Here is a 12,005-nt window from a genome sequence, read left to right on the forward strand (position 1 = left end):
TATTGAATTGAATAATTAGCCTGCTTTTTAACCCATTCAGGTGAGGCGATCAGTCAAACAGTCGAGCAGGCCATAGGTGGAGATTTCATGGGTCGACTTATTGTTCAGCCAAGTGGGTGTGGAGAGCAGAACATGGTCGGCATGACTCTTCCTCTCATTGCCACTCATTATCTGGACAGGACCAATCAGTGGCACACCGTCGGCATGGAGCGCCGTGGTGAAGCCGTTAACCATATCAGAAAAGGTTATCAGAAAACAACCAATTAAAACAATCTGACACAATACACACGTGTACAGTATACTTTTCTAATCTTTAATGTTTTGATGTAAATAGTGACAAATGTGAATAACAAACAACATTTAAAATCACTTTGATGTTAAGGTTATCAGGGACAGCTGAGCTACCGCAAACCAGATGGGTCCTACGGTGCCTATATACACACACCCAGCAGCACATGGTAAAAATTACAGTTTAGAGAGATTTGGGTTTTACCTTAATGTGTTTTCTGTATTGTTTGTTGAGCCTTGTGGGAACCCAGACTGCAGACGACTCAGACTCTGGTACAGATCCAGTGCAGATCCGGCACAGAGTTGCTGACTTTTGTGCGGCCCGGAGTCATCTGCTGTCTGGGAATAGACAATACATTTTGAACTGAATTTAATTAAATATACAGTTCCCTTTCAGTCGGTCACTACGACGTCACGTCGTGACCGACGAATTGGGAGCTCGCTTAGAGAGACCAATCTGCTTCGAATACTACTAAAACGCCAATGAACTTGGCATTGAGATATTTGCATAATGCTGGCGCCGCCCCGCCAGGTGCGTATATAAGGCGCACGTGCAAATAGGGAAATCAGCTTTTTTCGCTTCGAAAGCCGGCTTTATCTGACTGAGAAGCTACTATCTGCTCTTCTGGGAACGGTTGCTGAAGTTGATTGACAAGCAGTACTAACACAGCGGACGCTCGCAGTATTCCACTGCTCTGCATATTTTTTGTTTTGAGTTTAGTGTGTGCGTTGCCTTTCCCTGTGCGCATCATCAGCTGAGCACCTAAAGAGTGATTTCCCTAAAAGAGTGATACGTGAGAGCTCTGTGTCTTTTTAAAGACAGCCACTCTCTCGTATATTCGGAGATCAGCGTCCTTTTCAGGATTGCTTTTCGTCCGTGCGATCTTGGATGTGAGAGGTATAAGGGTTCCAGTTACGGTCACGAGCGCTGTCTTCATGCTTGGGCATCAAGCACTCTGAGGCTGCGCTCGTGGAGAGTTTTTGTTCTCTCTGTGAGAGCATAACCCTCTTGGATTGCGGAGACGACTGACGTTTCTACGGGAATGCTGTCCGCATCTTTGCAGTGCTGACACCGCCATGGTGCGGCTGTCAAGCGCTCGCATGACGCTCTTCGCATCACTACGCTGAGGAGGACGGAGGATGCGTCCTCCACCTACCGGCCTTTCATCCTCAGCCGGTTGAGGTTCCGGTGGAGACGGCAGAGTCGTGTTCTACGATGTCTGCCGAATCCATCGGACCTCCTTCTGGTCCCGTTCACTTCTGCAGCATCAGAGGGGTGTCCAATTTTCCTCCGAAGTGGAGTCGTTCCGGAGATGGCGGCCATGCCCGCTCGAGCGGCGGTAACGGTAGAGTTGGAGGGGTTAACCCCTCTCCGCCCGAACCGTACCGCCCACGTGATTGGTATTTCGGAGCTGCTCGGGCCTCTCGGTCCTCTGCTCCTGTGCCTTTCTTCCCGACGGCACGAAGAGCTGACGTGATTTGCGGCCATCCGGCCGTTCAGCTTCAGCTTTCACCCCTCACCTCCCTCACCAATGGAGCCGCTAAGGGCAGGGACCCTTCAGTGGAGCGGGGGGTTGCGATGCAGCTGCGTTCCTGGAGGGACCACCCAACCCTTCCCTCCCGTGTTTGTAGATAGTCGTCCGGTTACGGGCGCTGTCCGTCAGGCATGCGGAGAGGCGGCTTCAGCCCTGCACGCCATAACGTTGCTACGGGTTCACCAAGGATTTACGAGGGAGGCCGCGACCTGCAGTCGTGCGATGTTCACGACAGTGGTTCAAGATCGCCACCTTTGGCTGTGTCTGGGTGACGGACGCAGGCGAGAACAACTTCTTGAATGCTCCTGTCTCACAGACCGGCCTCTTCGGCGAGGCCGTGGAGTCGTACAGCTCCGCTGCGCAGACTGAGGCGATCTCTGTGGTCATGCCCCGGCGAAGGAGAGCTGCCCTTGGTAAAAACCACCACGCCGGTTCCTCAGTCTGCCTCTCGCCGTCGGCGTCCTGCGGCAACCACCTCCGTTCCCCTCTTCGGACCCCATCTCGGCAGCGCGGGGGAACCGGTCGTCAGCAGCTCGCCCCGCCCGCTTAGCCGCTTCCCGTGAGATCGGGAGTTTAAGTGGCCAGTAAGCGGGCGACCTGGATTGGCAGAGGATCACTCTTCAGGAGACGGTGATTCGCTCCTTCCCCCGATAGAGGGTCGGGTGGAAAATTCTTGGTTTGCATATGTTCCACCGGCTGTTTAGCCGGTGCCCACTAACCACACACAGAGTGCATTCCTCTCCCCTCTTCAGGTCTCCAGAGGATCGAGAGAGCCGTGAGCGGGCACACACCAGCTCACCCTACCTCTCCTCTATCGCCAGCGGGTGTTCTGAGGAGTCCGAGCCCTCCACTCAGGAGACCGGACCACCAGCAAACCCGTCGGAGTCTGCGTCCTCAGCTGAGGAGACCGGACGACCGTTTCCCTCGGCGGGCTCAGGTCAGTGTCACACACACACATACTGTAGATGCTTATGCTGTCACGGCAGACGCACCGGCAGTCCCGCCTGTCCCGCCTCGCTGCCCCGCCGCGGGTACACCGGTAGTGTCGTTAATTCTCCTCGTACGGTGCCTGGGTGCTTGGCTTCAGTTCCCAGCCCGTTTCGTTGGGTTTTACGCACGATCCCCCTCGGTTACGAAATACAATTACCGGCACAACCCCGAAATTCTCGGGCTTTCGTTTCACTATAGTGAAAGTATCCGATGCACATGTACTGCGTGCATAAGTCGATGTCCTGCTGGCGAAGGATTATCGAGCCGGTCCCTCTTACCGAGATGATGATATGATGATAGGGTTTTTCCAGCCTTTATCTCATAGTACCCGAAATACGCGGTGGGTTACGATCGATTTGATTTACGCCCGGCTCTACGGAGGTGGTCTTTTTTGAATGATAACGCCGAGGCTCGTATTTCAATATTCAGATCGGTTGCAGCTTTAGACCTGTAAGACGTGTACTTTGTGTCCATCTCCCCTCGCCTTAGACCGTTTTTTCGCTCTGCGTCGTGGGGTGGGCATATTAATATTAAGTACACCATTCGAGCTGTCTCTCTCTCTCCGTGTCTCCATGAAAGTGTTAGTCACGGCATTAAAATATCAGAGAGAGAGCGTTGTTCGCATTCTGCTTTATTTACGTTGACTTATAATAGCCCGTTCTTGGCAGACGTGCGCGAACACAGAGAGTTAATGCTTCGGCATCTCGCTCGTTTAAGTCATCAGGTCGACTGGGAAAGAGCAACTTTGCCCCGTGCAGAGGATCCTTTTTCTCAGTATGGAATTAGACTCGATCAACTAATTGGCGTGTTTTACAAGAGCGCGCAACTAGTCAGTTCTGACTTGCCTCGGTTTAATTCGAGGGAAGTACGCGGTCCCTCTGATACAATTTCAGAAGCTCCTGGACATATGACAGCATGCTGCAGCCGTGACACTGTTCGAGCTGCGTCATATGAGACCGCTTCAGCGTTGGCTTTACGATCGAGTCTCGAGGAGAGCGTGGCGCACCGGCATACATTGTGTAAACACTACACCTGCGTGTCATTTAAATTTCCCCGTAGTAGACCCAGCATTTCTGATAGCAAGATATGCCTCTGAGGGGTCTCCTGGCATTCTGTAGCATGCGATGCCCTAAGCACGGGATGTTCAGCCACGTATGACGGGCCTGCAGTCTGGGGTGTGCATAGCACCCCAACTGCCGCGAGCGGTGCGCTGTATATCTGGGACTTGTACGCTCCGCTATGGAGATGCGAGGGAAGGATGTATTTGTCGACACCGATAACTTTGCGACTGTTGCGTTATTTACCGTTAAGGCGGTTTTTGCGCTCTCGTCACCTGTCGCATCTCGCTCGTCATCTCCTCCTTTGGAGTCAGAAGCATCTGAGGTCCCTTCGTGCCATTTACATCCCGGGATCGCTCAATACAGCGGTACGCGCTTCCGAGCTGCGCCCCCGGCGAATGGCGACTCCACCCCCAGACGGTCCAGCTAATTTGGAAGAAGTTCGGTTGTGCGTAGATAGATCTGTTTGCGTCGCCGGACGATACCCACTGTCGTCTATTTTATTCACTAACCGAGGGCAGCCTCGGCGTGGATGCGTTGGCACACAGCTGACCGCGGGGGGTGCGTAAATACGCATTCCTTCCAGTGAGCTTTATTGCGCAGACACTGTGCAAAGTCAGGCAGGACGAGGAGAGCCTTTTATTAATCGTCCGTACTGGACGACCAAGAATTGGTTTTCATAGTTAATGCTCCTCGCGACAGCCCTCCCTGGCGGATTCCCCTGAGGAAGGACTTTCTTTCTTAGGAAGGGGCACATTTGGCACTCGCGCCCCGACCTGTGGATATCCATGTACGGTCGTTGAGCGCGCGCAAGGTTTAGGTGATTTATCGCAAGCGGTATCTAACACCATCGACGCGGTTCGAGCACCGTCCACAGGACGGGCTTACGCGCTTAATGAAACCTTTTCGTCACCCGGTGCTCTTCGCAACGCGAGGACCCAGAGAATGCCCTTTAACATTATGCTTTTATATCTTTAACATGGGTTAGATGGTAGGCTGTCCCTCCGCCATTAAAATTGATATCGCCGCTATTTCTGCTCATCACTCACTTATCTACGGCAGATCAGTTGGCCAGCATGATTTAATTATTACATTTTAAAGAGGCGCTCGCAGGCTAAACCCCTCGCGCCCTCCCTCTTTTTTCCTGAGACCTGTCCATGGTGCTGAAGCCTTCAGGTCTCCGATTTAGCCTTTGCAGTTTGCGAGTCTGAAGTTTTTATCAATGAAAACTCTGACCCTGCTAGCATTGGCCTCCATGAAGAGAGTAGGAGATTTACATGCATTCTCTGTTGACGATTCGTGCCTTTAGTTTGGTCCTGCTGTCTCACTGAAGACCCAGACCAGGCTACGTGCCCAAAGTTCCCACCACTCCCTTAAGAGATAAGGTGGTGAGCTTGCAAGCGTTGCCTTTGGAGCAGGCAAACCCAACCGAGGCTTTGTTGTGCCCCGTACGCGCACTGCGATTCTACGTGGTCCGCACGCAAAGCTTCAGGACCTCAGACCAGCTCTTTGTTTGTTATGGTGGCCAGCAGAAAGGGAAAGCTGTCACTAAGCAGAGGATGTCTCATTGGAAAGTTGATACTATCGCCCTGGTTTATAATTTGCAGGGCATTCCTTGCCCCTTAATTTGAGAGCGCACTCCACTCGGAGTGTTGCCTCATCTTGGGCATTAGCTCGTGGTTCCTCGCTAACAGACATCTGTAGAGCTGCTGGTTGGGCGACACCTAATACGTTCATTAGATTTTACAATGTTCGTATCGAGCCTGTATCCTCTCGTGTTCTGTCCTCACCAGGGAGGACGCGGAGGGCAGACTCGCAAGTCGGCTTGCAGCCTCCGACTGAGGCTCCAAATTGAGTTTCAGTATGGAAGGCTAACAGAGCAAAAATGCGTAATGGTTTGATTTGCTCTCTCCACTGCCTTGACAGCCTTTGTTGCGGAGCATTGGCTGTCAGCCTTTCACTAGCTGTATTCTTACTAACCTACGTGTTTGGCCAGGGCCCCACATTGTGTCCCAACGGGTTCCTTTGTGAGTATTATTCCGTGGGGTTAATCCTACCAGCCCACGTTTCCCTTAGCAGAGCACTGCTTTGCTTACACAGCCACGGCTGTTATTTTTACCTCAACTACGGTTGACTTTCGCCCACCAATAGCCCTTAACGGGGCGGTGGCTTCCGCAGCGTCCCTATACCGCTCAGATAGGGCGCTTCCCAGTCGCTGGCACTACTGTGGGTTAAAGGAACATCTAGTGCCCGGCCTTCTGCCTTAAAACCTAATTCTCCTATCCTTAAGTGGAACCGGAGGGCTTTTTGCAGACACTGGAAGAGGTCAGCCCCTAGTGGCGTTTTAGTAGGGTTTCCCAATTCGTCGGTCACGACGTGACGTCGTAGTGACCGACTGAAAGGGAACGTCTCGGTTACGGATGTAACCCTCGTTCCCTGAAGGAGGGAACGGAGACGTCACGTCCCGTCGCCACAGGTGCTGCCACCTGCTGTTTAGGCCGGTCACCTTCCGGCTTTCTCAGCGAACAGAAGCTGATTTCCCTATTTGCACGTGCGCCTTATATACGCACCTGGCGGGGCGGCGCCAGCATTATGCAAATATCTCAATGCCAAGTTCATTGGCGTTTTAGTAGTATTCGAAGCAGATTGGTCTCTCTAAGCGAGCTCCCAATTCGTCGGTCACGACGTGACGTCTCCGTTCCCTCCTTCAGGGAACGAGGGTTACATCCGTAACCGAGACGTTTTCCTGTAATACATATTTAACAGTTTTTTTTTTTTTTTTTTTTTTTTTAAAGGCTTACAGCATATGTAGCTAAAGTCTTTGCAATGGCCAATCACCTCATTGCTGTAGAAGAAAATGTGCTCTGCAGCGCCCTCAAGTGGTTGGTGCTCAACAAACAATTACCAGACGGGTCTTTCAAAGAGGATGCACCTGCGCTTCAAGGGTCGATGGTTGTAAGTTAAAGTTTGCTTGGATATGTTCGGGACAAAACATAGTTACAGGCACAAAAATGTAAACAAAGATAGTTTTCCCATGAGTGCTTCCAAGTTTTATAGCACCCTGGTAATATTCTGATGTTTTGTGGTTTGAATCAGGGGGGTGTACGGGGCACAGATGCTGAATCTTCTCTGACTGCGTTTGTTCTGATCGCCATTCAGGAGGGCAACGAAATCTGTGCCAAATCAGTCGGTGTACGTGCAGTTCTCATTTTTCAGAGTTGTCTTTTGTTTTGCAACTGTTTATGTTTCTCATCTCCAGATTTTGATGTCTTACACACGTTTCTATAGAGTCTTCATGACAGTATGAGAAAGGCGGTTGGCTTTTTGGAAGGTAAACTTCAAAAACTGACCAATCCTTATGCTGTTGCTATGACGTCCTACGCCATGGCCAATGCAGAGAAACTGAACCATGATATCTTGATGAAGCATTCTACTAGACATGAAGGTCAGTAAGCAACTCCTGCAGAACATCAAGGTATACGTGTATATGTAAGTGTAACCCCTTTTCTCAAATTAGTGTAATTAATAACTAATTTAAGTATTGGTGAATGAGATCTGGGCTAGTATCAGAAGCTCTAGATACGACTACGGAGCCTAAAAGAGTCAAATGTTAGCAGAAAACAGACAACACAAAATAGGTAAATTTAAAATTGTATTATAAAATGTATTATAAAAATAAATAAATTATTTACAATCCCTGCCTACCTAAGCCGGCTTCCTGAGTGCACAGTGCACCATAAACTCAAAATAAATAACTCAATTGAGGAAAGAGTCCATGGAAGTTCTCAGTGTGTTTGTGTGTGTTCCTTGAAGTGTATATATATGTGTTCTCTTCACTACCCGGGTAGGTTTACGTGTTCTTATCTGTTTTTAAAATAGAGGCATATGATGATGATCATAGGTCCAAAGATGCCACAGCTGGCCACACCAGGCTCTTGGTCCGTTCAGTTCTGCGGTTGGCTCGCCACTGACCGCTAGGGTCAGAATCAGATCTATTCCTTTCTAAAAAACCAATCTATACATACAGTACAGAATGCATTAATCACAATTGCCTCATTTCTATTCAAATCTAATCAACTTTTCTCCATTCAAATGTCAACTCAAATATAACCAATTGTAAAGGATATAAATACTCTTATCATTATGCAAATGAATAGTTACACATCACACCACATAAGTCAGTTCCAATAAACAACAATTAATCAATCAATAACTTCCATCTCACAATACAAAAATAAATCATAGGATTTCTGAAATAGATATTGATGCTTGAAACTTTTAAATCTATTTGTGCATCAAAATAACATTTTAAATGTTACATTTTAACATATTTATTCTTTTTATCAGTTAAGATCTTCATATAAATATAAACATGTATATTGACAATTAAATGTACTAAATCACCCTTATAAAGACAAAACAAATACTCAATTAATCAAGTGACTTTTTTAAGTCAATAAAACAGTATTAAGGCACCTTTAACGGTGTACAGCATAACGGATCAAATCAACATGCATTTAAATGTAAACAATTAGCATGCAAGATTAACGATCTTTTATGGGCATCTTAAACAACATAAAACAATATGAATCTGTGTTTATATGGTATTAAACAACAAAAATCATGTTCACAACTCCGATTGGTTTTAAAAGAACTATATTTTGCGCTATAAAGGAGCTTGCGCAATCATCATAACACTCGTTTTAGTATTAACATCCTTACCGGAGGTATCTTGAAAAACTCAATATCAGCAGCTTAACTTTCTCTCTGTCTCACTGCTTTCAACCTAATAAATACACAATATTTCAATAAATGGTAAAAGAATTTTCTTTGAATTTCTATCCTTTAGAGGATATTATTCATACCAGATCTTGATACTTTCTAACAGCGTCTTCACCGGAGGAAAGTCATCAAGTGTTTGTTTTACTGGTATGTTGCCTGGCAACTTGCAGGCAGAGTGATTCCTTTGCGCCACTCGCAGACGATAAAGAGAATTGCACTCAGTAACCTTGTGTGGGTTACACTCTCCCCTCCTAAATTATGCACGTCCCTGTGCATAGCAATCTTTAAACAGTTATCATTGGGAGGGACAAGACAGGGGGATGAGCTGATGCATCAACTCTCACTTATGAGTTCGTCCCACACAGTGGTCAGCCCTTGAAAGAATGACTTCACCACTGTGACTAAGGGGTTTCCCAGTTCAGTGTATTCCAGCCGCCTAGGTGGCTGTCGATTTCTCAGGGACCTCCTGACTAGGTCATCAGTTACTACCTGTTCCTCCGTCCCCTTAATCTCATTTTCTCCTTCATTTTCAGGAACATTTGTCTCATCACATTCTGGCATGTCGGAAGGGACTGGAAGTTGTTTAGTGAAGTCATCATCCGAGCCTTTAACAAGGTTTCCACTGTCAGATAGGTTTGTCTCTCGTTCCACAGGTTCACTTCCAGGTAGGTCTTCTATATCCACAGGTAAGTTTTCAGGTAAGTTTTTTATTTTCACAGGTTTATTTCGTGGTAAGTGTTCTAATTCTCCAGATTCATTTCCAGGTAAGTTTTCTATTTCCACAGGTTCATTTCCAGGTAAGTTTGGATTCAGGGTTACTCGGTTGACTGGAGCAACATCAGGTAGGCTACTCTCATTAGCTGGGACATCATCAATCACCTTGTTGAGGTTTGTCGTCAGATTCTTATTAGAATGGCTTGAACCATGGTGTCTTGGAACACTTCGTGAGACAATATATCTGGTTACTTCTGGAATTGATTCTTTTAGGGACCAAGTAACAGGAGTGATTTCATCTTCATCTGACGACTGATCAACTTCTCTGGTGTCACTGTGAATGTTCTGGCGTGTTTTGCGACGCTCAAGTGGTTTAGGTTGTTCTTCTGGTGTTACATGGAGGAACCCACATGGGAGCAAGAGGTCTCGATGCAGTGTGCGCCAGGGGCCTTCTTCAGTCTCTGGCTTTACTATGTAAACGGGAAGGTCTCCAGCTTTCTTCACTACCACATGGACAGTAGACTCCCATTTATCTGCAAGCTTGTGCTTTCCACGAATGCGTACATTCCTGACAAGTACTCTGTCTCCAATGTCCAGAGCCGAAGGAGCAACACGCTTGTCAAACCTTGTTTTGTTTTTTTTAGCCACCTTGGCAGCACTCCTTGTAGCTATTTTGTAGCTCTCCTCGAGGCGGGATTTGAGGTGTTTTACATATTGGGAGTGTGACTTTTGTTGCTCTTCTTTGACAGGTAAGCCAAATGCAAGGTCGACTGGCAGGCGTGGCTGGCGTCCAAACATTAACTCATAGGGTGTGAACCCAGTCACTTCATTTCTGGTACAATTATACGCATGGACCAAAGGCTTTACAAAGTCCTTCCAGTGTGACTTATCCTGGTTTTCCAGAGTGCCAAGCATGTCCAACAGAGTGCGGTTAAAACGTTCCACCGGGTTGCCCCTTGGGTGGTACGGAGTTGTTCTAATTTTCTGTATGCCTGCAACTTCACACAGTTGTTTGATTAACCGTGACTCAAAATCAGATCCTTGGTCGCTATGCAGTTTCTCTGGAAAGCCATAATGAATGATGAAATTATCCCATAAGCACTTTGCAACTGTTTGAGCCTTTTGGTTTGGTGTTGGGATAGCCACTGCGTATTTTGTAAAATGATCTGTGATCACAAGAATGTCTTTTGTGTTGCTTTGGTCTGGTTCTATTGACAAGAAGTCCATGCAGACCAATTCAAGCGGTCTTGTTGTCCTGATGTTCACTAAAGGTGCTGCCCTCTGAGGTAAGGTTTTCCTGAGCACACACCTGTTACACATCTTAATTTTCTTCTCAATGTCAGAGGACATCTTGGTTCTTTGGGATGGTAGTATTGGCCATTTTTTTCCTTGGACTTTGAGTGCTTTCTTAGAGGTGGGTATCCAGATGTTAAGTCGTTCAAAGGTTTCATTATACTTGAATAGTCTTTTATGAACTTTCTATAGTAGCCACAAAATCCAAGAAAGGCTTTCAACTCTTTCAGATGCTGAGGGACTGGCCAGGTCTTTAGCGCTGCAATCTTTTCTGGGTCTGTCTCCACGCCATGCTCTGAGACCACATGGCCCAAGTACCGGACTGAAGACTGGAAGAATTGACACTTTTCCGGGGACAACTTGAGCCCATACTCCTTCAGGCGGTTTAGAACCTTGGTGAGTCTGGCCTCATGATCTTCTAAAGTTTTCGAGAAAACTATCAAGTCATCCAGGAAAACGACAACTTCCTTCAAATTCATGTCTCCCATGCATTTTTCCATCAGTCTCTGGAAGGTACTTGGGGCATTTGTCACCCCCTGGGGCATACGATTAAATTCCCAGAATCCAAGTGGGCATACAAAGGCGGTCTTTGGCCTGTCAGCCTCCTCGACTTCAATTTGATAGTAGCCAGATTTTAGATCGAGGACGCTGAACCACTTGGAACCAGAGAGTGCTGTAAAGGTGTCATCCATCCTTGGAAGTGCATAGGCATCTTTCACTGTCTGCAGGTTCAGTTTCCTGTAGTCTATACAGAGGCGTACTTGGCCATTCTTCTTCCTGACTACAACGATTGGAGAGGAGAATGGAGACTCACTTTCACGAATCACCCCAGCATCGAGAAGCTCTTGAAGGTGTTGACGAACAGCTTCTACGTCATGTGGGTGTATGGGTCGAGCTCTTAGTTTGAATGGTGTTTCATCGGACAGCTTGATATGATGCTTGACTTTGTCTGTCCTTCCAAAGTCTGTACCGTTCTGGGCAAAGACTTCAGGCATGCTATTTAATTTTTTAATGATTCTGTCTTTCCATTCTGGAGGGACTGGGGACTCACCAAAGTCAAAGGCTAGGTCAGCTGCTTTGGAGGGTTCTGGTTTAGCTGGATTGGTCACGCTCTGCTTATGAGATAAGATGACTTGGATAGCACTGAGTTCAGCAATCACACTCTTAGCTGGGATAATAATGTCATGTTCAGACTCATTTGAGATCACAACTGGTAATTTGCCTGGTAGATCAATGAGACATGGCTTTACTAGCAGCCCTCCAGGTAGAGAAGAGGATGAAGGGTACTCCATGATAACAGACCTCTCAGTATGGAACTCTTTAACTGATGCCACTCCCTCCAAAA

General features: G+C 47.4%; 2 protein-coding genes across 5 annotated transcripts in view; one reads left to right on the forward strand and one right to left on the reverse strand.

Annotated features, from left to right (window-relative positions):
• The window catches only part of LOC129443864 (complement C3), a 73,245-nt gene that overhangs the window by 49,414 nt on the left and 11,826 nt on the right, over positions 1-12,005 (forward strand). For all 3 annotated transcript variants that reach the window (XM_073860126.1, XM_073860125.1, XM_073860127.1), the window contains exons 24-28: positions 41-244; positions 383-458; positions 6,667-6,826; positions 6,968-7,063; positions 7,160-7,316. In XM_073860126.1, the coding sequence (XP_073716227.1) occupies positions 41-244; positions 383-458; positions 6,667-6,826; positions 6,968-7,063; positions 7,160-7,316 (693 nt within the window). The remainder of the gene's footprint in view (positions 1-40; positions 245-382; positions 459-6,666; positions 6,827-6,967; positions 7,064-7,159; positions 7,317-12,005) is intronic.
• LOC129454316 (uncharacterized) lies at positions 7,362-10,398 on the reverse strand. Of its 2 annotated transcripts, none has more exons than XM_073860132.1 (2): positions 8,737-10,398; positions 7,362-8,657 (listed from the first exon to the last, which is right to left on the reverse strand). In XM_073860132.1, exon 1 carries the CDS (start codon positions 10,280-10,282, stop codon positions 8,987-8,989), a length of 1,296 nt encoding a protein of 431 aa, XP_073716233.1. In that variant the 5' UTR covers positions 10,283-10,398; the 3' UTR covers positions 7,362-8,657; positions 8,737-8,986. The 2 variants fall into 2 exon arrangements, with proteins under 2 accessions (XP_073716233.1, XP_073716234.1); XM_073860133.1 differs by having other exon boundaries at positions 7,362-7,886; positions 8,594-10,398.

Source organism: Misgurnus anguillicaudatus, chromosome 3 (assembly GCF_027580225.2).
Source record: "Misgurnus anguillicaudatus chromosome 3, ASM2758022v2, whole genome shotgun sequence".
Classification (NCBI taxonomy): domain Eukaryota; kingdom Metazoa; phylum Chordata; class Actinopteri; order Cypriniformes; family Cobitidae; genus Misgurnus; species Misgurnus anguillicaudatus.

Bases quoted from the DNA above. Each gene is read 5' to 3' on its own strand.
- LOC129454316 (XM_073860132.1), bottom strand. From the start codon at position 10,282: ATGCTTGGCACTCTGGAAAACCAGGATAAGTCACACTGGAAGGACTTT.